Source organism: Drosophila innubila, assembly GCF_004354385.1.
Source record: "Drosophila innubila isolate TH190305 chromosome 2L unlocalized genomic scaffold, UK_Dinn_1.0 4_B_2L, whole genome shotgun sequence".
Classification (NCBI taxonomy): Eukaryota; Metazoa; Arthropoda; class Insecta; order Diptera; family Drosophilidae; genus Drosophila; species Drosophila innubila.
In genome coordinates, this window is record NW_022995372.1 from 13,915,993 (window position 1) to 13,931,408 (window position 15,416).

At 34.6% G+C, this 15,416-nt stretch overlaps 1 protein-coding gene across 2 annotated transcripts in view; it reads right to left on the reverse strand.

The window, feature by feature from the left end:
* Positions 1 to 4,632: 4,632 nt before the first annotated feature.
* The window catches only part of LOC117782037 (trissin receptor), a 35,891-nt gene continuing 25,107 nt past the window's right edge, over positions 4,633 to 15,416 (reverse strand). Inside the window, exons 5-11 of one of the 2 annotated variants that reach the window (XM_034618949.1) lie at positions 12,950 to 13,109; positions 11,521 to 11,721; positions 10,822 to 11,160; positions 9,271 to 9,285; positions 8,924 to 9,180; positions 5,151 to 5,370; positions 4,633 to 5,090 (exon numbers count right to left, since the gene is read on the reverse strand). In XM_034618949.1, the coding sequence (XP_034474840.1) occupies positions 5,040 to 5,090; positions 5,151 to 5,370; positions 8,924 to 9,180; positions 9,271 to 9,285; positions 10,822 to 11,160; positions 11,521 to 11,721; positions 12,950 to 13,109 (1,243 nt within the window). In that variant the 3' untranslated portion in view covers positions 4,633 to 5,039. The remainder of the gene's footprint in view (positions 5,091 to 5,150; positions 5,371 to 8,923; positions 9,181 to 9,270; positions 9,286 to 10,821; positions 11,161 to 11,520; positions 11,722 to 12,949; positions 13,110 to 15,416) is intronic. The other variant, XM_034618950.1, reaches the window with a different exon arrangement.

Here is a 15,416-nt window from a genome sequence, read left to right on the forward strand (position 1 = left end):
CTAAAACACTTCTTAAGTTAAGTTTAGCTCTGAGCCTGGCCAAGTGCCAAAAAGTGCAACTGCAACTGCTGTGAATGCTGCATTCAAGATAACTGTGCATGTGTCGATGTGTGGGTGCTATGAAAACGGGAACAGTGTGCATGTGGGAGTAGCTTGTAATTGGTAACTTTACAAAGTTGTTGCCTCCCAAAAGAACTTGCTTATATCGACCCAAAATTGTTTTCTGTGCGCCTGTTACTCGAGCACAGTCCAGAGCATATTTCTCTTTCCGTTTTTGGCAATTCTATATTCTCTACTGATGATTAGCTCAGCCATTTTCCAAACAATAAATTAATGAGCGAACAGATTTTCAGGAATACCAAAAAATTAATTTTTTTTTTAATATAATTTCAAGCATAAGTATGCAATAAAATAATTATGTAAGTGCTGCCAACATGCTCGATTAATTTTTACACATAAATTAAATTATTGCCTAAAACTATGCAGTAAAATTTAACAAGTCTAATAATCAAGTTGAATATTTTCAATTAGATCTAGCGCATAAAAGTATGCAACATGCTATGCATTGAACAATCCTTATATATTTTTATTAAATATCGAAATCGAAATTAATTTGAGCTTTGAATAACTTTTTCGGCAATATTAAAGCGGATTTCTTACGTATTCCGAAGGCAACGAGCTGTGTGGGCATATGGAAGACCCACGTAACTTGCATAAAATCGAGCTAAGCTCGTTTTGTAACTCGCTCAACTAATTGCCATAATCCGTAAAGTAAATTTGCACACGGTTTTTTCACTAGTTTGCCATTGAATTGGTTCTGCGTGCTTTGTTTTTACACAACTAATCGGCTTAGTAGCTCCTCCCCTCTCCCACCATCATCGAACTGAATTGAGACTCCAAACGCCCCCAGTTATGGCATTGTTGGCATTGTTGGCATTGTTGCCATTGTTGCACTTTTCAGTTTGTAATTGACTTCTTTAGCTGGCGAGTTTTTCACTTGCATAATTTTTAATCCGTCGCTGGTGCAGCTTATTAATTTTCCATATTTGGCTACAAGTGAAAAATTTCATCCCGCTGCTATAATTATCTACGATATTAAAAAATAAGTACTTTTTGCATGTTAATTATATATGCTTTGCAACATCATGAAAGTGTTTGCAACATGCAACAGCTGTGTCCATAATTGTATCCCTTGTTTCCACTAGATTTGCATTTAATATAACATTTAATAGACATAAAACAAGACATATACAAACCACAAGCACAAATCTTCTTCAGCCCAAATAAACTACATCAATTACAACTATCTTTTCTGCCGAATCGATTAATTGTTTCATAAACCATAGGTATTTGTATCAGAATTTCAAAAATCCTCAAAAGCCCCCTGAAATAGTTTATTTCCGCTTCGATTCGTTTTGTTTTGTATCTTCAATTTCAATTGCTTGCATCTCTCTGAATTTCCTTGTTTCTCTTGCTGTTTGCTAGTTTCAATGCTCAACAGAGTTTTCTTTATTGCCATTTTAGTTGAACTTGACTTGCATTGCCAAAAAAGTTTTCTCTTCTTATACCCTGTACCTATGGGAAGGATGTGCACTCATTGTTCATCTAATATTTGTTTTATTTATTTGTATTGAATAAGAGTTAATATAAGTATAGGAAATACACAATGATTAAAATTCCTACACTAAATTTTACGATGAAATAAATTACGCTTTACAGTATCTTTTATATTTTCTTGTTTAATATTAGCTGCTGATGGTTAATAAAGTTTAAAAATATTGGACTTAACTATAAAAGATTAACAAATATCAATAGTCTTTATTCTTCTGAATATAGTATAACTATATTTTTAATGATTACGATGTTCATAATATTTATTTTAATCTGAGTCTTGCTTAGAAAATATTATGAATTGATGAATTGATTTCAAGATACACATATTTGTACTACGAGTCAATATAATTAAGATATTAAATAATAAAGTCATTTTCTGGTTGCATGCGAATACATTTTAAGCAGTATAGGGTAGCTCACATTCATTCCCTTTCAAGAAGTGCTTCATATAAAGAACTTGCTTAAGCTTGCATCTTATACACACAAATACACACACACACACACACACACACACACACACACACACACACACACACACACACACACACACACACACACATGCATTGCACATACTGTTAGACATGGCCAACATTTTTCATCAGTTTCCGTATACTTTTTGACTGCACTGTTTCGACATTTGGTCGAGCTGCTGTCGTAGGCTGTTCGCCTGATACTTGCATTTTTTAATTTCTGATATTTTTTGGCAATTTTTTGTTTGTTTTGGTGCGGAGGATGGCCACAAAGGGGTTGGGGGTTGAACATGTTGGGATGTTTAACATGTTGCTTGCTGCATACGATGATTGATGCGGGCTGCTGTTTGTTTGCATTAGTTTTATTAAGTTATTGACTCGGACTGGCGCTCGACACGCCCATACGGCCACATATGATGATTTCATAAATCAGGCAGCCTTATCTTAAATGACATTCGCCGACTACATATAACCATGATTTATGTCAATACGCCGACTCTCAAGTTGCTTTTAATTATGAGAAATTGCAGGCTCGACTGACTGCCCGATGTTGAGATCCTTTTCGAGGCGCCACTTGACACAATTTATGGTCACTTTTTGCATAACAAAGGCCTTGCAACACAGCATAACCAATCTTAAAAAAAAAAAAATTCAAGAGACTTAAGTGAGCTTTTGGCCAGCTTTGGTCTCTTTTGTTTCGTTTTCTCTTCAATTTTGAGTTGATTTTTGATTTTTAATCTGCGCCGTCTTATAATTGAGTTTTTCTCGGATCTCTTTGTGCCTTGCCACACTTAAGGATTTACTCTCGAGTCTTTGGGTTGCACGACAAATGACAAACTTGAAATATTGAAGAATTTAAGAAAACGCTGCGCTTAGCACTAAAAATCAACCAACAATCAAGTGCTTTGTAATTTGGCAGCCGCAACAACGCGTGTCCTGCATCTAACCATAAAATCATTGTCATCACATATTTCTAGGAATATTTATAGATATTCTTAAATAAATTTAAATCGCAATCGCGGCTTGCTGATATGGCAAAATTGGAATCTCCCTTCCACATCGATTAGAAATCCAATTCAAATTTCGCCAATTAAAGCTCAGTTTGTTTACATTCGGCGCGTGAATTGCAATATTTGAGTGATTGATGGTGAATGGTAAATGGAAATACTGTTGGGGATGGCATTAGGGATTGGGAAAGTGTGTACTGCAATAACATTTTATCGTCATATGGTGTTTGTTTAAAAAATTGTTACAAGGACTTACTCAATGCTTTTAGCTTTTACGCTTTTATTTACGCTCGTTTGCTGTTGATTTTTATGAAAGTTGCTTCTAAACACATACAACGAATTCGTTGAAATAATTTTTCTTTGTCGAAAAATTGAAGTCGTTGGGATAACAGGCGTACTTTGGTTAATCAGCATTATTAAATTTAGATGGAATTTGTATCCATTTCCTGAAATTTCTTTCTGCCCCCTAGAATAGTAATTATTCATAAATGTTTCCAGTTAAAACCTGTTGGTTGTGTGATCTGAATTGCTTTCTTGTTGTAATGAGAACTAAAATTATTTCAGTCAAGCTTCTTAAGTCTCTTTACATCAACAGTCTGTTATGAAATCTGTTGTTGATTCATGATAATTGGAATTACCCTTAAGATTACATTAATAACATTACATTACATTAGCACTGTTCTCTTTGTTATCCTAAGAGTCTGTAAGTAGCTCTGGCCGAATTAAAATCCACGCGACCAAGTGTGGCAACCTAAATTTGAACCCAGGTACTCTTTTATAAAAGTTGATTTTCGACCAATTGTTCCTATGGCAGCTATATGATATATGGAACCGATTTGAACCAAATCTGGTCAGAATGTACAAAACCAACATTAATGCATATTCTATCAGTTTTGTTAGGATGTCTTAAAAAAACAAAAAACCTTTTCATACTAAAACTTGATTTTCTACTGATCGGTCCTATAACAGCTATACGATATAGTGGACCGGTTTAAACGAACTTCGGTCAGGATGGACAAAACCAAGCAAAAAGCATGTTCTATCAGTTTGATTAAGATATCTCAAAAAAAAAAAAGTTTTTCATACTAAGACATAATTTTTGATTGAGCGTCTCTTTTGCAGCTATATGATGCGGTGGACCGATTTGAACCAAATTTGGGCAGGATGTATAATACCAGCACAGATGCATATTCTGTTAGTTTTGTTCTGATATCTCAACAAAACACATTTTTTTATACTAAAATTTCATGTTCTATGTATCGTTCCTATGTCAGCTATATGATATAGTGGTCCGATCCAAAAATAAAAACAAATTTGATCTTCCTACGGTATCCAGGAACCCACATACCAATATTGAAGTCTCTAGCTCTTATGGTCTCTGAAATCAACGCGTTCAAACAGACGGACGGACGGACGGACATACAGACGGACAGACTGTTGATCCTGATCAAGAATATATAAACTTTGGGGGGTCTGCCACGCACCCATCTGTTTGTTACGTACCATCTGCCAAACACAATATACCCAAGAAAAACAACAAATTTGTATCGTTAGATAATTTATTCGTATCTTTCAGATCACTTTAAAATATGACTAATAATAAAATGAGGACTCATAATGCACATGCACCGTGTCCTTAGACAAGGAAATATTCAAATACAATACGAGTTACGATTTAGTTAGCTGGTTATTCAAAATTGGCGTAATTGTAGTACAACTTGACAATAATGAGAATTAAAACTATGGTTAATACATGTACGATTATGTATAGATTTTAATTGCTAATCCAACCAAGCAACGGGCTTCTTAAAAAATCACAATAAAATTACATTTAGCTATGACTACGAGTACGACTAATTGGAGTTGGCTAAAAGTGGGTGCTGTGCTCCAAAGGGTTCTATGAGCGACGACCGAAGGACCTCATCTGTGAAATCCAGCAACTTGGCCATCATAGCTGCTCATTGCCAATGTGCGTGGTATCCGTGGGCAGGGAGTGAGTCTGGGGGTTAAACGGGTTAAGAGTTCACAGATCTGTCGCTGGCAGAGTGGGTAAACTCACCTGCAATGCCTTGCGCTTGTGATGCATCGAAGAGTTGGACGATGACTTTCCCTTGCCCTTCTTCCAGGAGCACAGCAGCAGCTCCTTCATCCCCTTGCGAAAATTGCGGCTAAGAAAAGCATAAAGCAGGGGATTAACGCCCGAATTGAAGTACGTGACCAGAAAGGTGAGCGGCGTTAGCAGCGCATTAAAATTGGAATCACCGCGATACGAACGTGACCTGTAAATGTTTAAATATTGGATAAAATCAGTTAACATTTATGTTCCGCCATGTAAATGAGAGTAGAACAAAAAGGAGATTTCCAGTATGTCATGATAGATAGGGATCTAGTCTATCGTCACATATTTGTCGTTCGTAAATTGATGAAGCATCTAATTTTATAATTTGCATTAAAAAGATAAATATACAATTAAACCTATTCTAGTAAACTCATCCACTTCACTTTTTGATATATATTTTTTCGTACTCTCTATTTAAAGAGATCTTCAACTCTTTTCTCTATCTGATGCTGTAAAGGTACATAAATCTACCAAGAACATATTGGTGAACTAACTCCATGCCTGACTTTCTCAGTTTCTTCTCCTGAAGTCAGCAATGCCTTTACATTTTCTCTATATTAAGTATACGCACAAGTAGACAGTATATATTTACCCGTGTTGTCACTACTCGCTAGAGATTTCAACAGATTTTCACCTTAGCTCTCAAGCTGATGAAGTTTCCTGCTGAGAATCGACATTGGCTCGCTTAAGTTTTCACAAGAGCAAAGTTTTCCGCCGCCTTGAAGTATGGAGCATAACTAACTAGGACACTTTGGCAGGCAATTATACCCTGTACTAAAGCAATGCATAAAGCATACATGCAGCTTACAAACATTTATTTCTAAAAAAACAATTAGATGAAGATATAGGTACAACATTTTAATTTGTATTTTAGCAATAATTTTTGAATGCATGGATATCTTATAGGGTATCTTGTAGTCTCTACCCAATGTCTGGTGTATGTAAAGATTTGTTTTCTGAACCGGGCAAGCAAAAAGTTTTCTTTTCCCACAGTATAAATGTTTTTTTGTTGTTGTTTGTTAGTTTGACAATTTGCGCTGCACTTGCAACTGACTCGGGAGTCAACAAAAAGGGGGCGCGGTGAAGAGTGGGCGTGGCTAACTGATGGGCTTTGCTTTGTTGCCGCTTTTCGCGCTTCTTGAGTTTCCAAGTGGTTTCTGCAATTGGATTGCAAATTTTAAAGGTAAATTCAGAAATGCCGAATACGAAATGTGTCTAAAAATAAATTAGTACTTCAATGTCGAATCGAAAGCATCTGTGAGACAGCTTGCCCCAATGTGGTGGGTAGTTGGATGGTCATTTGGTGACACTGGACAATCTTCTCTTATATAATAAGCTTACATTAGGCGCAGTACAACAGTTGCCCGCTGAGTTGTTATCGCTGTCGGGAAGCTGAAATTCCTTGAATTTCTCGTCTGGCCTAATTCTCAAAGCCTTGTCCAGTGCAAATAACGAGCACGTGCCACACTAGCAACACGCTGTGGCACCAATTGATGACGCATGGTAACATTGAATGAGTCTAATGCTCAAATCACATAATGGTCACTTCATTAAAGCTCTCCCCTTCTCACTTTCCATAGACAGTTCTAGCTTACGCTCAAAAAAATATTGTTAAGCTTCTTATTATTCATAAAAGCTTGTGTTCTGTATAGACTGGAACTTATAATTAAGGTTGATTTCAGAAGAATCATAAATTGAAACACATATAAAAAGTATACAGCTTAAATGGTAAGTTCCAAAATAGTAATGCAGCTAATGAAGCTGCTTTCTTCATAGAAACACGTTATTTTCAAAAAAAGTCATTAATTAATTCAAACTAGCTCGAGTACCATTTAAATATTCCAGCTTGAAATTTCTTTGTAAATACTATTTCTCAGAATTAAATTTAATATCGTAGTTTATGGAGAATAATAATTGTTATTAATGCCATTATAATAGCATTTTACACTTTTTTAGCCTCAACAGATTCTAAAAGCACTATTGCTTTAACATCCTCAATTAATATGAATTTATTCTCCTAAAGTTGAATTTACAAGAAACATAATTCAGAGACTTGTTGAACTTAATCTCTAAGAGACCTAAACACGCTTAAAGGACTCCCAATTTCAATGTCCTTAAGCTCTGCGTGTCAAGATGTTCAAGTTTGCCATTGATTAATGGCTATTCATTCATAATTTTATTCGGATTTGCTGGCCATTAATTATGATTGTTATTGTCTCAAATACATTGAGTAATACCATCTATAAGATGTATTTTCAAAATAAATTATTCTTGCCTTCGCTATGTATAACTTATAATTCTGAAATATTTCATTTATTATTTGCAACGTCGCAGATTTGCTCGACTGACTGGGCAATTTCTCAAAAATGCTTATATTAATTCATATAATCCTACTTTTTTCTTATTGTATTTAAATGGATGTGTGAAACAAATGGCTGAAATGCATTTCTCGGCAGAATTTTAAGAGCATTATACAAATGTAAACTTGAAATATGTTGTGTTTTTTTTCTTGCTTTTTCTTAGCTGGAAGCGAATAAATAATATTTATTTTTGCAAAGTGAGAACAAAAACAATTTTATTGTATTTTCATACCATTGTCAGCTAAAATAATTGAGATTTATTCTTGTCTCGACCCTGACTAAACCATAATTGTTGGCATTTCAATATCGTCTGACAATTCCATTTCAATTTCAATTTTTATTAAGTAATGTTTGACTTTAAAAACATTAATGCCAAAGTATTTTCTGTGGGCGTTAGACTTTTATATCGAATCATATATCTGGGACAGCTGCTCTTACTTAACTTGACAGCCAATCACAGAACCATCCATTGACCATTCTGGGTCCTCACTTCAAATGACCATAAACTGCCATATAATGGACAAATCAAATACACACACACGCACACACACACTCAAAAAACCGACCAAGGCTGAAAATAAAAACAAGATGACCACAAAATTGAAATGTTTGAATAGAGACAGAGAAGAAGAGCAACAGGACAATCTCAGTGAGGGAGAGAGAGTGAACCTGTTACAATAGGAGACTTCATATTGAGACCTTGTCAATTTTTTATTAGGATATTTGTGATATGAAGCGAAAGCTTCGTTGAACAACGGGTAATTGTTGCTCATGGAATAAATTGCTGACAATTATTGGCTAACAGATGTCACAGTTGACAAAGTTATTATACTGATTTAATGGTTTCATGTGGACAAAGTAAGAGTATGAGTAAGGGTATAAAAGCTAATCAAACTGAGTCAGTTATGTGTGAAATATATATGATTGTGGTTTAAGCCCTCGTTAGCCATGTTCCGCCAGGAAATGGCTTTATGTTAATTTCAGTCCAAAACTCTTCAAGGCGTTAAGGATGTGTGAAAAACAGTCGATTTATTAAACGGAAATGAACAAATAATGAAACGAAAACGAGGCAAAGACAAGCTATGCATAATAATAGGAAAAAATATGTAGAAAGAGATGGAGAGACAATCAGTCTGTCACTTGGTGCAACTCAATTGGCAAGTTAATTGTTTGCCAGCCCAGTTAATAACACAGGATCGACAGCTGGAACTCGTTGTGAATAAATGCAAATGATTGTCAACTGTTTGCATAAGATAAAAAAATGTAAGTGTTGAAGATGATGAGAGTAATGACGATGATGATGAAAGTGATGACGATGATGACGACGGCAGGGTTGTCACAACTCTTACTCACCAGTATTGCCACATCTTACGCGCATGATACGGCAGATTGCAGAGCGCGAATGTCAGCACAAATATTATCAGCATGCGAACCACGCCCCTTCGAGCCCGTAATACATTGCTCGATGAATGTGACATGTGTGTGGCACCGCCTCCCGTCCCTCCCCCGCCATTGGCGCCTCCTCCCCGCTGATTGTGCGTGTGGGAGTGATGATAGAAGCTCGTTTTGCGACAGGCACTCACAATGGGACGATCCGCCTCCAGCGAGACCTGAATGACAAATGGATTGAGTTATAGCAATATCCATATCACCCCGACTCGATAATTTACACTGACTTATCGACTAGCCGACATACCCACCTTGCAATTATCAAGCTAAGTTTAGGATTCGTGTTGTTGTTTGTTGTTGTTGTGGTTTGTTGTTGTTAGTGTCGTTGTTGTGTTTGGGAGTTGTTGGATTGGTTAGTACGAGAAGAGAAGGCAAACAAAATTGTGTGGATTTCGAAACATAAACAAGAAAGAGAAAAAACATTTCAACATAAAGATAGTTAAACAGTTAGCTCTTAATTTAAGTTAGAAGTAAGCATAGGTAGTACACTAAATAATATATAATTGGGATAAGATTATATAATTTTGTTTACTTATTATCGTATTAGTTATCAGCTCATAAAGTTGTATATCCTCGCATATATTCCATTTTAATCAATTGTATGTCTGTCTATCTACATATTTGTATACAACTTAATATTAATTAATAATAACTTGTTATCATCCCTTATTATCCCTTTCAGTCAATCTATTCGCCTGTTTGAGAATCAATTTTCCCTGGCTACTGAATTAAGTTATCTTTGATTTCTTAAAAAATGAAAAAAAAATCATACAGATAAGATATTTTAATTGGTTGCACAATTGCGCAATTAAGGAATAGTCTATACTAAGAAAGTAAAGTTCTATAACTCTTCTCTGATTAGAAGCATAAAATCAATATAATTGCTCGACCAGAGATACCGATTGCGATACCTACTCTTCAAATGTTCGCAGCTTTATTTTCTAATCTTTCCCATAGATTAAATTTCTATGCCAACTGAAGTTCATAAATCATTACAGCACATAAGTAGATACTCATATCTAGGTCATTTCTCGGAAAAAGTTCACATTTTTCATTTTATTTGCCCTACCTCGAATGCCAAACAAGTCGATTGATGGATGACTAATATCCGAATGACTCAAAAGTAATAATTTTTATATTTATGTCTATTGTTATCTATAGCTTACACGACTGACGTTCAATTGAGGCTGAGAAGCGTGTTTTCTAAGTGGCAAGTTGAAATGTTGCACATACGCCGCGTTGTCTGCTGAATACTGAAAATGCAGCTGGTCAAACTATTTCACTTGGTCTTTCGGTTCTTTTGCAGTTGAGTGAGTGGCTTACTTAAGTTTCTTCGAAACAAAACTGTAAACTATATACTGATAGTTATAATGCGCTTTGACACCTGCTGTAGTCGCCGCCAGGTAATGGCCAACTGTGGAGGCCACTTGGCCAAGTTTCTGGTGAAACGAATTTCTAGTGAAACTTGTCCACTTCAGTAAATATTAACTATTATGAGAGATGGTGAACTTTTTAACTGCCAACATTTAAAACTCTTTAGTTTGAGCTGATAAAGTGCAGCTAAGCATAAGCAATTTACAAGAAGAGTGCTGAAAATTAGCAGATCTATAGTTTTTTGGTTTCCTTTAAATCTGAGTGCCACGAATAATTGCCAAAGCAGGTTGATCCATCCTAAGAATATAGTATAAGCAGGATATGTTTATTTATTTAACTTTACTTTCCTTTTGCATATTTGCACACTTTGCTCGAGGGAACTGTTTTTTTTTTTTTTGACTTTCCCTGTGATAGCCTGGCTGACTCACCTGGCTCTCAGTGATGCTGACGCCACGCTTTTCATATTTACTACTAAGTTTACGTGACAAGGACGCGGAGCTGCTGCCGGAAGCAAGCGCCGCTCCTCCTCCTCCTCCTGCTCCTCCTCCTGCCGCTGCCGTCGTTGTTCCTGCGCCCGCTGGCAACTGATGAAGTTGATGATGATGGGCGTGTTGATGGGGATGGGGATGGTGATGGTACATGCTATTGTGCAGGCTCATGCTTGTCTCCTGGCCATGCTGCTGATGGTTCTGATGCTGCTGGGGTACATGGGAGGTGAATCCCCGCGAGCTGCGCCACAATGCGATGGCTATCTTGCTATACAACACCTGTCAAATGCGCAAATAATTTAATTACATTTTTATCTTTTCGAACACTTAAAAAAGAAAATAATACTGATATTAATTTCACAGCATAGAAAAGTTTTGACTGGCAAGAAAAACGTTATTAGCTGTAGTGCTTATAATTAAATTTAAAAATGTTATAAGCAATTGAAATTAAATTTTATTTAAGAAAGTTTCATTTATTTAATAGTTATGTTGCTTTTTTAAAAATTTTTTTTAGTTTTAGCTTGTCCCGGTTTAGTTTACTAATATTTCCAATTTTCTCTAATAAATAAATAAACCAAATAATAAATAAAATACTTATATACTCATAAAATCACCATGCTCATTTGTATTAATACTCACCGTCATGACCAGCAACGGCATCACGTAGAGCAGCACAAAATTAATTATATCGAGCAATTTGGAATTAAACATCTCACGATCCAAAACACAAATCTCCTCCTCCTGCCCGTCCTCGGTGTGAATGTTTTTGATGGTTTTGCTGAAGACAAATTTGGGCGTTGAATAAACCGCCGATGTTATCCACACAGTGACAATCACCATCTGCAAGGGTTGAGGTAGTTGGTTACAACAAATATGATGGATACGGGAATATATTTCAAACACGCCAACAATTTGTTTAATTACACACAAGCACACAAATTGCCATGTTGTCTAACCATTTGGGCGTCTTTATGTCTCGGACTGTGTAAGCCGTACTTTAATTGCCGCAATTAGCATTAACAAATGCATATTTTGTTGTAAATTGTTTCATTTGTCCGGCGATAGACACAAGTTTTCGTCTTCATGGGCAATTATAGGACACAAAATGGGGCAAATACTCGAATCTATGAGTAAACTCCACCCCCCGAGACACTTATACTCAGAGATAGGTCGCCTCCTATAGCCCCTGGCACTCGAAAGAACTTTGACTTTTACTCTCAACAAACTTTTGGCTGCCACGGCTTGTTGAGCCCTTTGGGTAGCTCGACCCGCAATAACTTTTGGGACTCAGTTTAATAAGTTCCATTAGCGTGCAAATTGCGGTCAAAATGGGTAACAAAGTTATTAAAATTAATACATTTAATGAACAGCGAAAAATTCGCAATTATTTGCAAATGCATTTCTTATAAGATTCTCAAATTGCCAACTAATTAATTTTTATATAGAATGCAATTAGAATATAGAAACATATTGTGGAAATTAATTTAAAGCCAATTGGAACAAACTAAATAATGGCGTTTTAAATATTTAGTGAATGAATCCTTCATTGAATGTTTTTAAGTGTTCCTTATCGTAAAACATAATAACAAATTCATAAAATACCTCCCCACAAAATGTTTCCCTATTGGCTAAAAATTTAATAATTTTTTTTCAAAAGACATTTTATTTCAATAAAAAATGATTAAATTTTGATTCAACCAATAAATTTTAAACTTATTAATTACCCCTTAATTGTTTTACAATTGTTAATTGTTTCTCAATACTTTAGTCATTTCAATTCGATAATTAAGATAATTTCCAGTTATTTTGACAATTTTGCTCACACACTTTATATTAGTTAATCGATTTAAAAAGCTGTCGATGTCGTGACGCAAACAAAAATAATTTATTTATAGCATCACAAACAATTCATTTAATTCAGTTTACATTTTTAGTACTTCAGTTCAATACAATCGACATTTTCATTGGCAATGTCTATTTTCGTTATTGTGCGTGGCAATACAAATTAATCATGCAACAATGAGTTCGAAATGGAAGTCATTGGGAATTAAAATTGCATTCAACTTACCCTTAAGCGTGCCGCAGTCAGAATTTGTTTACACGTTATTGGATGGACAATGGCAAAGTAACGTTCCATGCAGATGACAACAAGTATAAATATTGAGGCCGTGTAGCTCAGCGAGTGGACAAATTGATACATGCGACAGAGGAACTCGCCAAAGACCCAGCTGTAAATATTCCAGAAAATTACAAATATATTTAGTTTTCATCTATGTTCGGGAAAAGAAGAGAGCTCTCATTGATTTTGGCCAAAAGGCCATTCCCATGGCCATGTGAGTCCTGGCTGGGACACATAAAACCTTATGGCACGCCCACCGCAAACTAATACGCATTAAAAGCATCATTAGCCGGTGTATTTTATGTTTCGCACTTTTCTTTTTTATTATTGCATTATATTTTCGTTCTGAAATTTCAGCCTTAGGATCATTGTGTTTGAGGATTAACACGTAATGCTATTTTGTGGCTGGACAGAGGGGCAGGCTATGGGGAAAACCCTGCAATACCCTCCAGTAAATGGAAATTGTTGTGCTTTTGCCGTTTGGCTGCAGTTACGATATTTTGGGTTATGTTTGTTGTTGTCCTCCGCATTAAAAATTATTGCCCTGTCGCCAGCTGTATTGAATTTGGTCTGCGTTTTATGTTACAAGCGAAAGGCAAATGTTCAGGCACTTAAATGTGAAAGCATGGAATATTACCTGATTTAGTGAAAGAATTCTCTTAGATTACAGGTACACGGAGCATTTCATCTATTAGGTTTTAACAATAGAATTTAACCCCAAAAGTATTGATTTCGATTCGCGATTTAAGCTAAAGCCGAAAAATAAAAGTCTAACCACAGATTCCAACAGTATTTACATTAAAATAAATGCAGTTTAAGATATCAATAAATTAGTGGCAGATAGTAGGATGAACATATTTCACATGGTGTAAGCTTAGAAATTTATAGCCACATTTGCTTTAAAGAAAGATTTTATAGTTCTGATTAACAATTTGCATTTATTTATTATTTGTATAAAAACAAAGAAGTATATATACAAACGATGGATCAAATAATGCATGGCAATAATAAATACACTTTTTAAAACTTATAAATTTATGCAGGAATATGAAAATTATCATATAAATTTGATAATTTAAAAATGTATATTACTGTCGGGATAACATCCCAACCTACTTAACAACTGGCTTATTTAAATAGTAAAGTAAATTTTCAAAATAATTTTGTCTGTCAGTGTTATTTGCTTTCAAAGAAAGTCCTTTATGATATTTTTACAAGTTATGCATAAATTTATTAAATTATAAAGTCATATATTGGCCTTTTAATATGATAATTAAGTGGCATTGAGTTGTAGTAAAATTTATACACAAAATAACCTTTTATATTTCATTTGAAAGTCCAATTTATTTTATATTAAATTTGTATTGGTTTGAAAAAAGAAAGATGTTGATAAATACAGAGAAGCCTCAAGTATTTAATCAAAAGTAGAACAATAAGTAATAAGAATAAGCATTTTATGGGTTAAAGATTTTTTCGCCTAGCCAATACTACGTTAATTTTAGACTAATTATACAAACCTAATTTGTAATGAGCACAGGGCTTTAACAGAATAATTTGAAATTCAACAATGCACAAGTAGAAAAAGGTGAAAATGCACCATAAAAGATCCGAGTAAATAATCAATTTCAAATTATGCAAAAATATAAAATTTATAAATTATTTGGTATAAAAGTAAGCTCATTGAATATTATGTTCGTGTATGCATATGACTTTAATTGACTTCAATTTAAAATGTATTTTTTTGCAATTTTATTTACATCTGAAAAATGCATTTGATTAATATATGAGAAAGTCAACACAAATTTCCGACCTAAAACACAAGTTCATTCCAAATGCAATTCTTATAAAATATAGTATATGGAAAATGTATATTCGCTTGTCTTTGTTTATTATTTTATATATGTCGATTGTTGACTTATGTGCCTCGAGCGTGAAACACGAAATATTAAAACAGCAATAATAAAACAAAATTGCGGAAAACAAAACATGAACATTTACATTACGTATTCGTTGATATACTTGCACAAGTAGAGCATTTCATTATTATTCGAGGGTGACGTGAGTTATAAGAAATACCCGATTTGATTAACACTCTTAATTTTGATGTTCTTTTATTATCTGAGTTATTATAAAAGAGTTGTTATCCGCAGGTAAATAATTCAGGAAAACATAAAATCTATATTTTTCCTTTATATCGAATAGCTTATAAATTCATTTTAAAAGAATCCCTGAAACAGACATTGACAAACCTGTCTACTAAATATAACACAAACTTAAAAATATATAATGATTCATTGGCAGATCATTTAATTATTTTATTTAGTTTGGACTCTAAATTGTAGAGCAATCGAAAATTACTGTCAACTTAATTGACCTATAACTTAAAATATTTGGGGTTTTTACAGAACGTAGTATT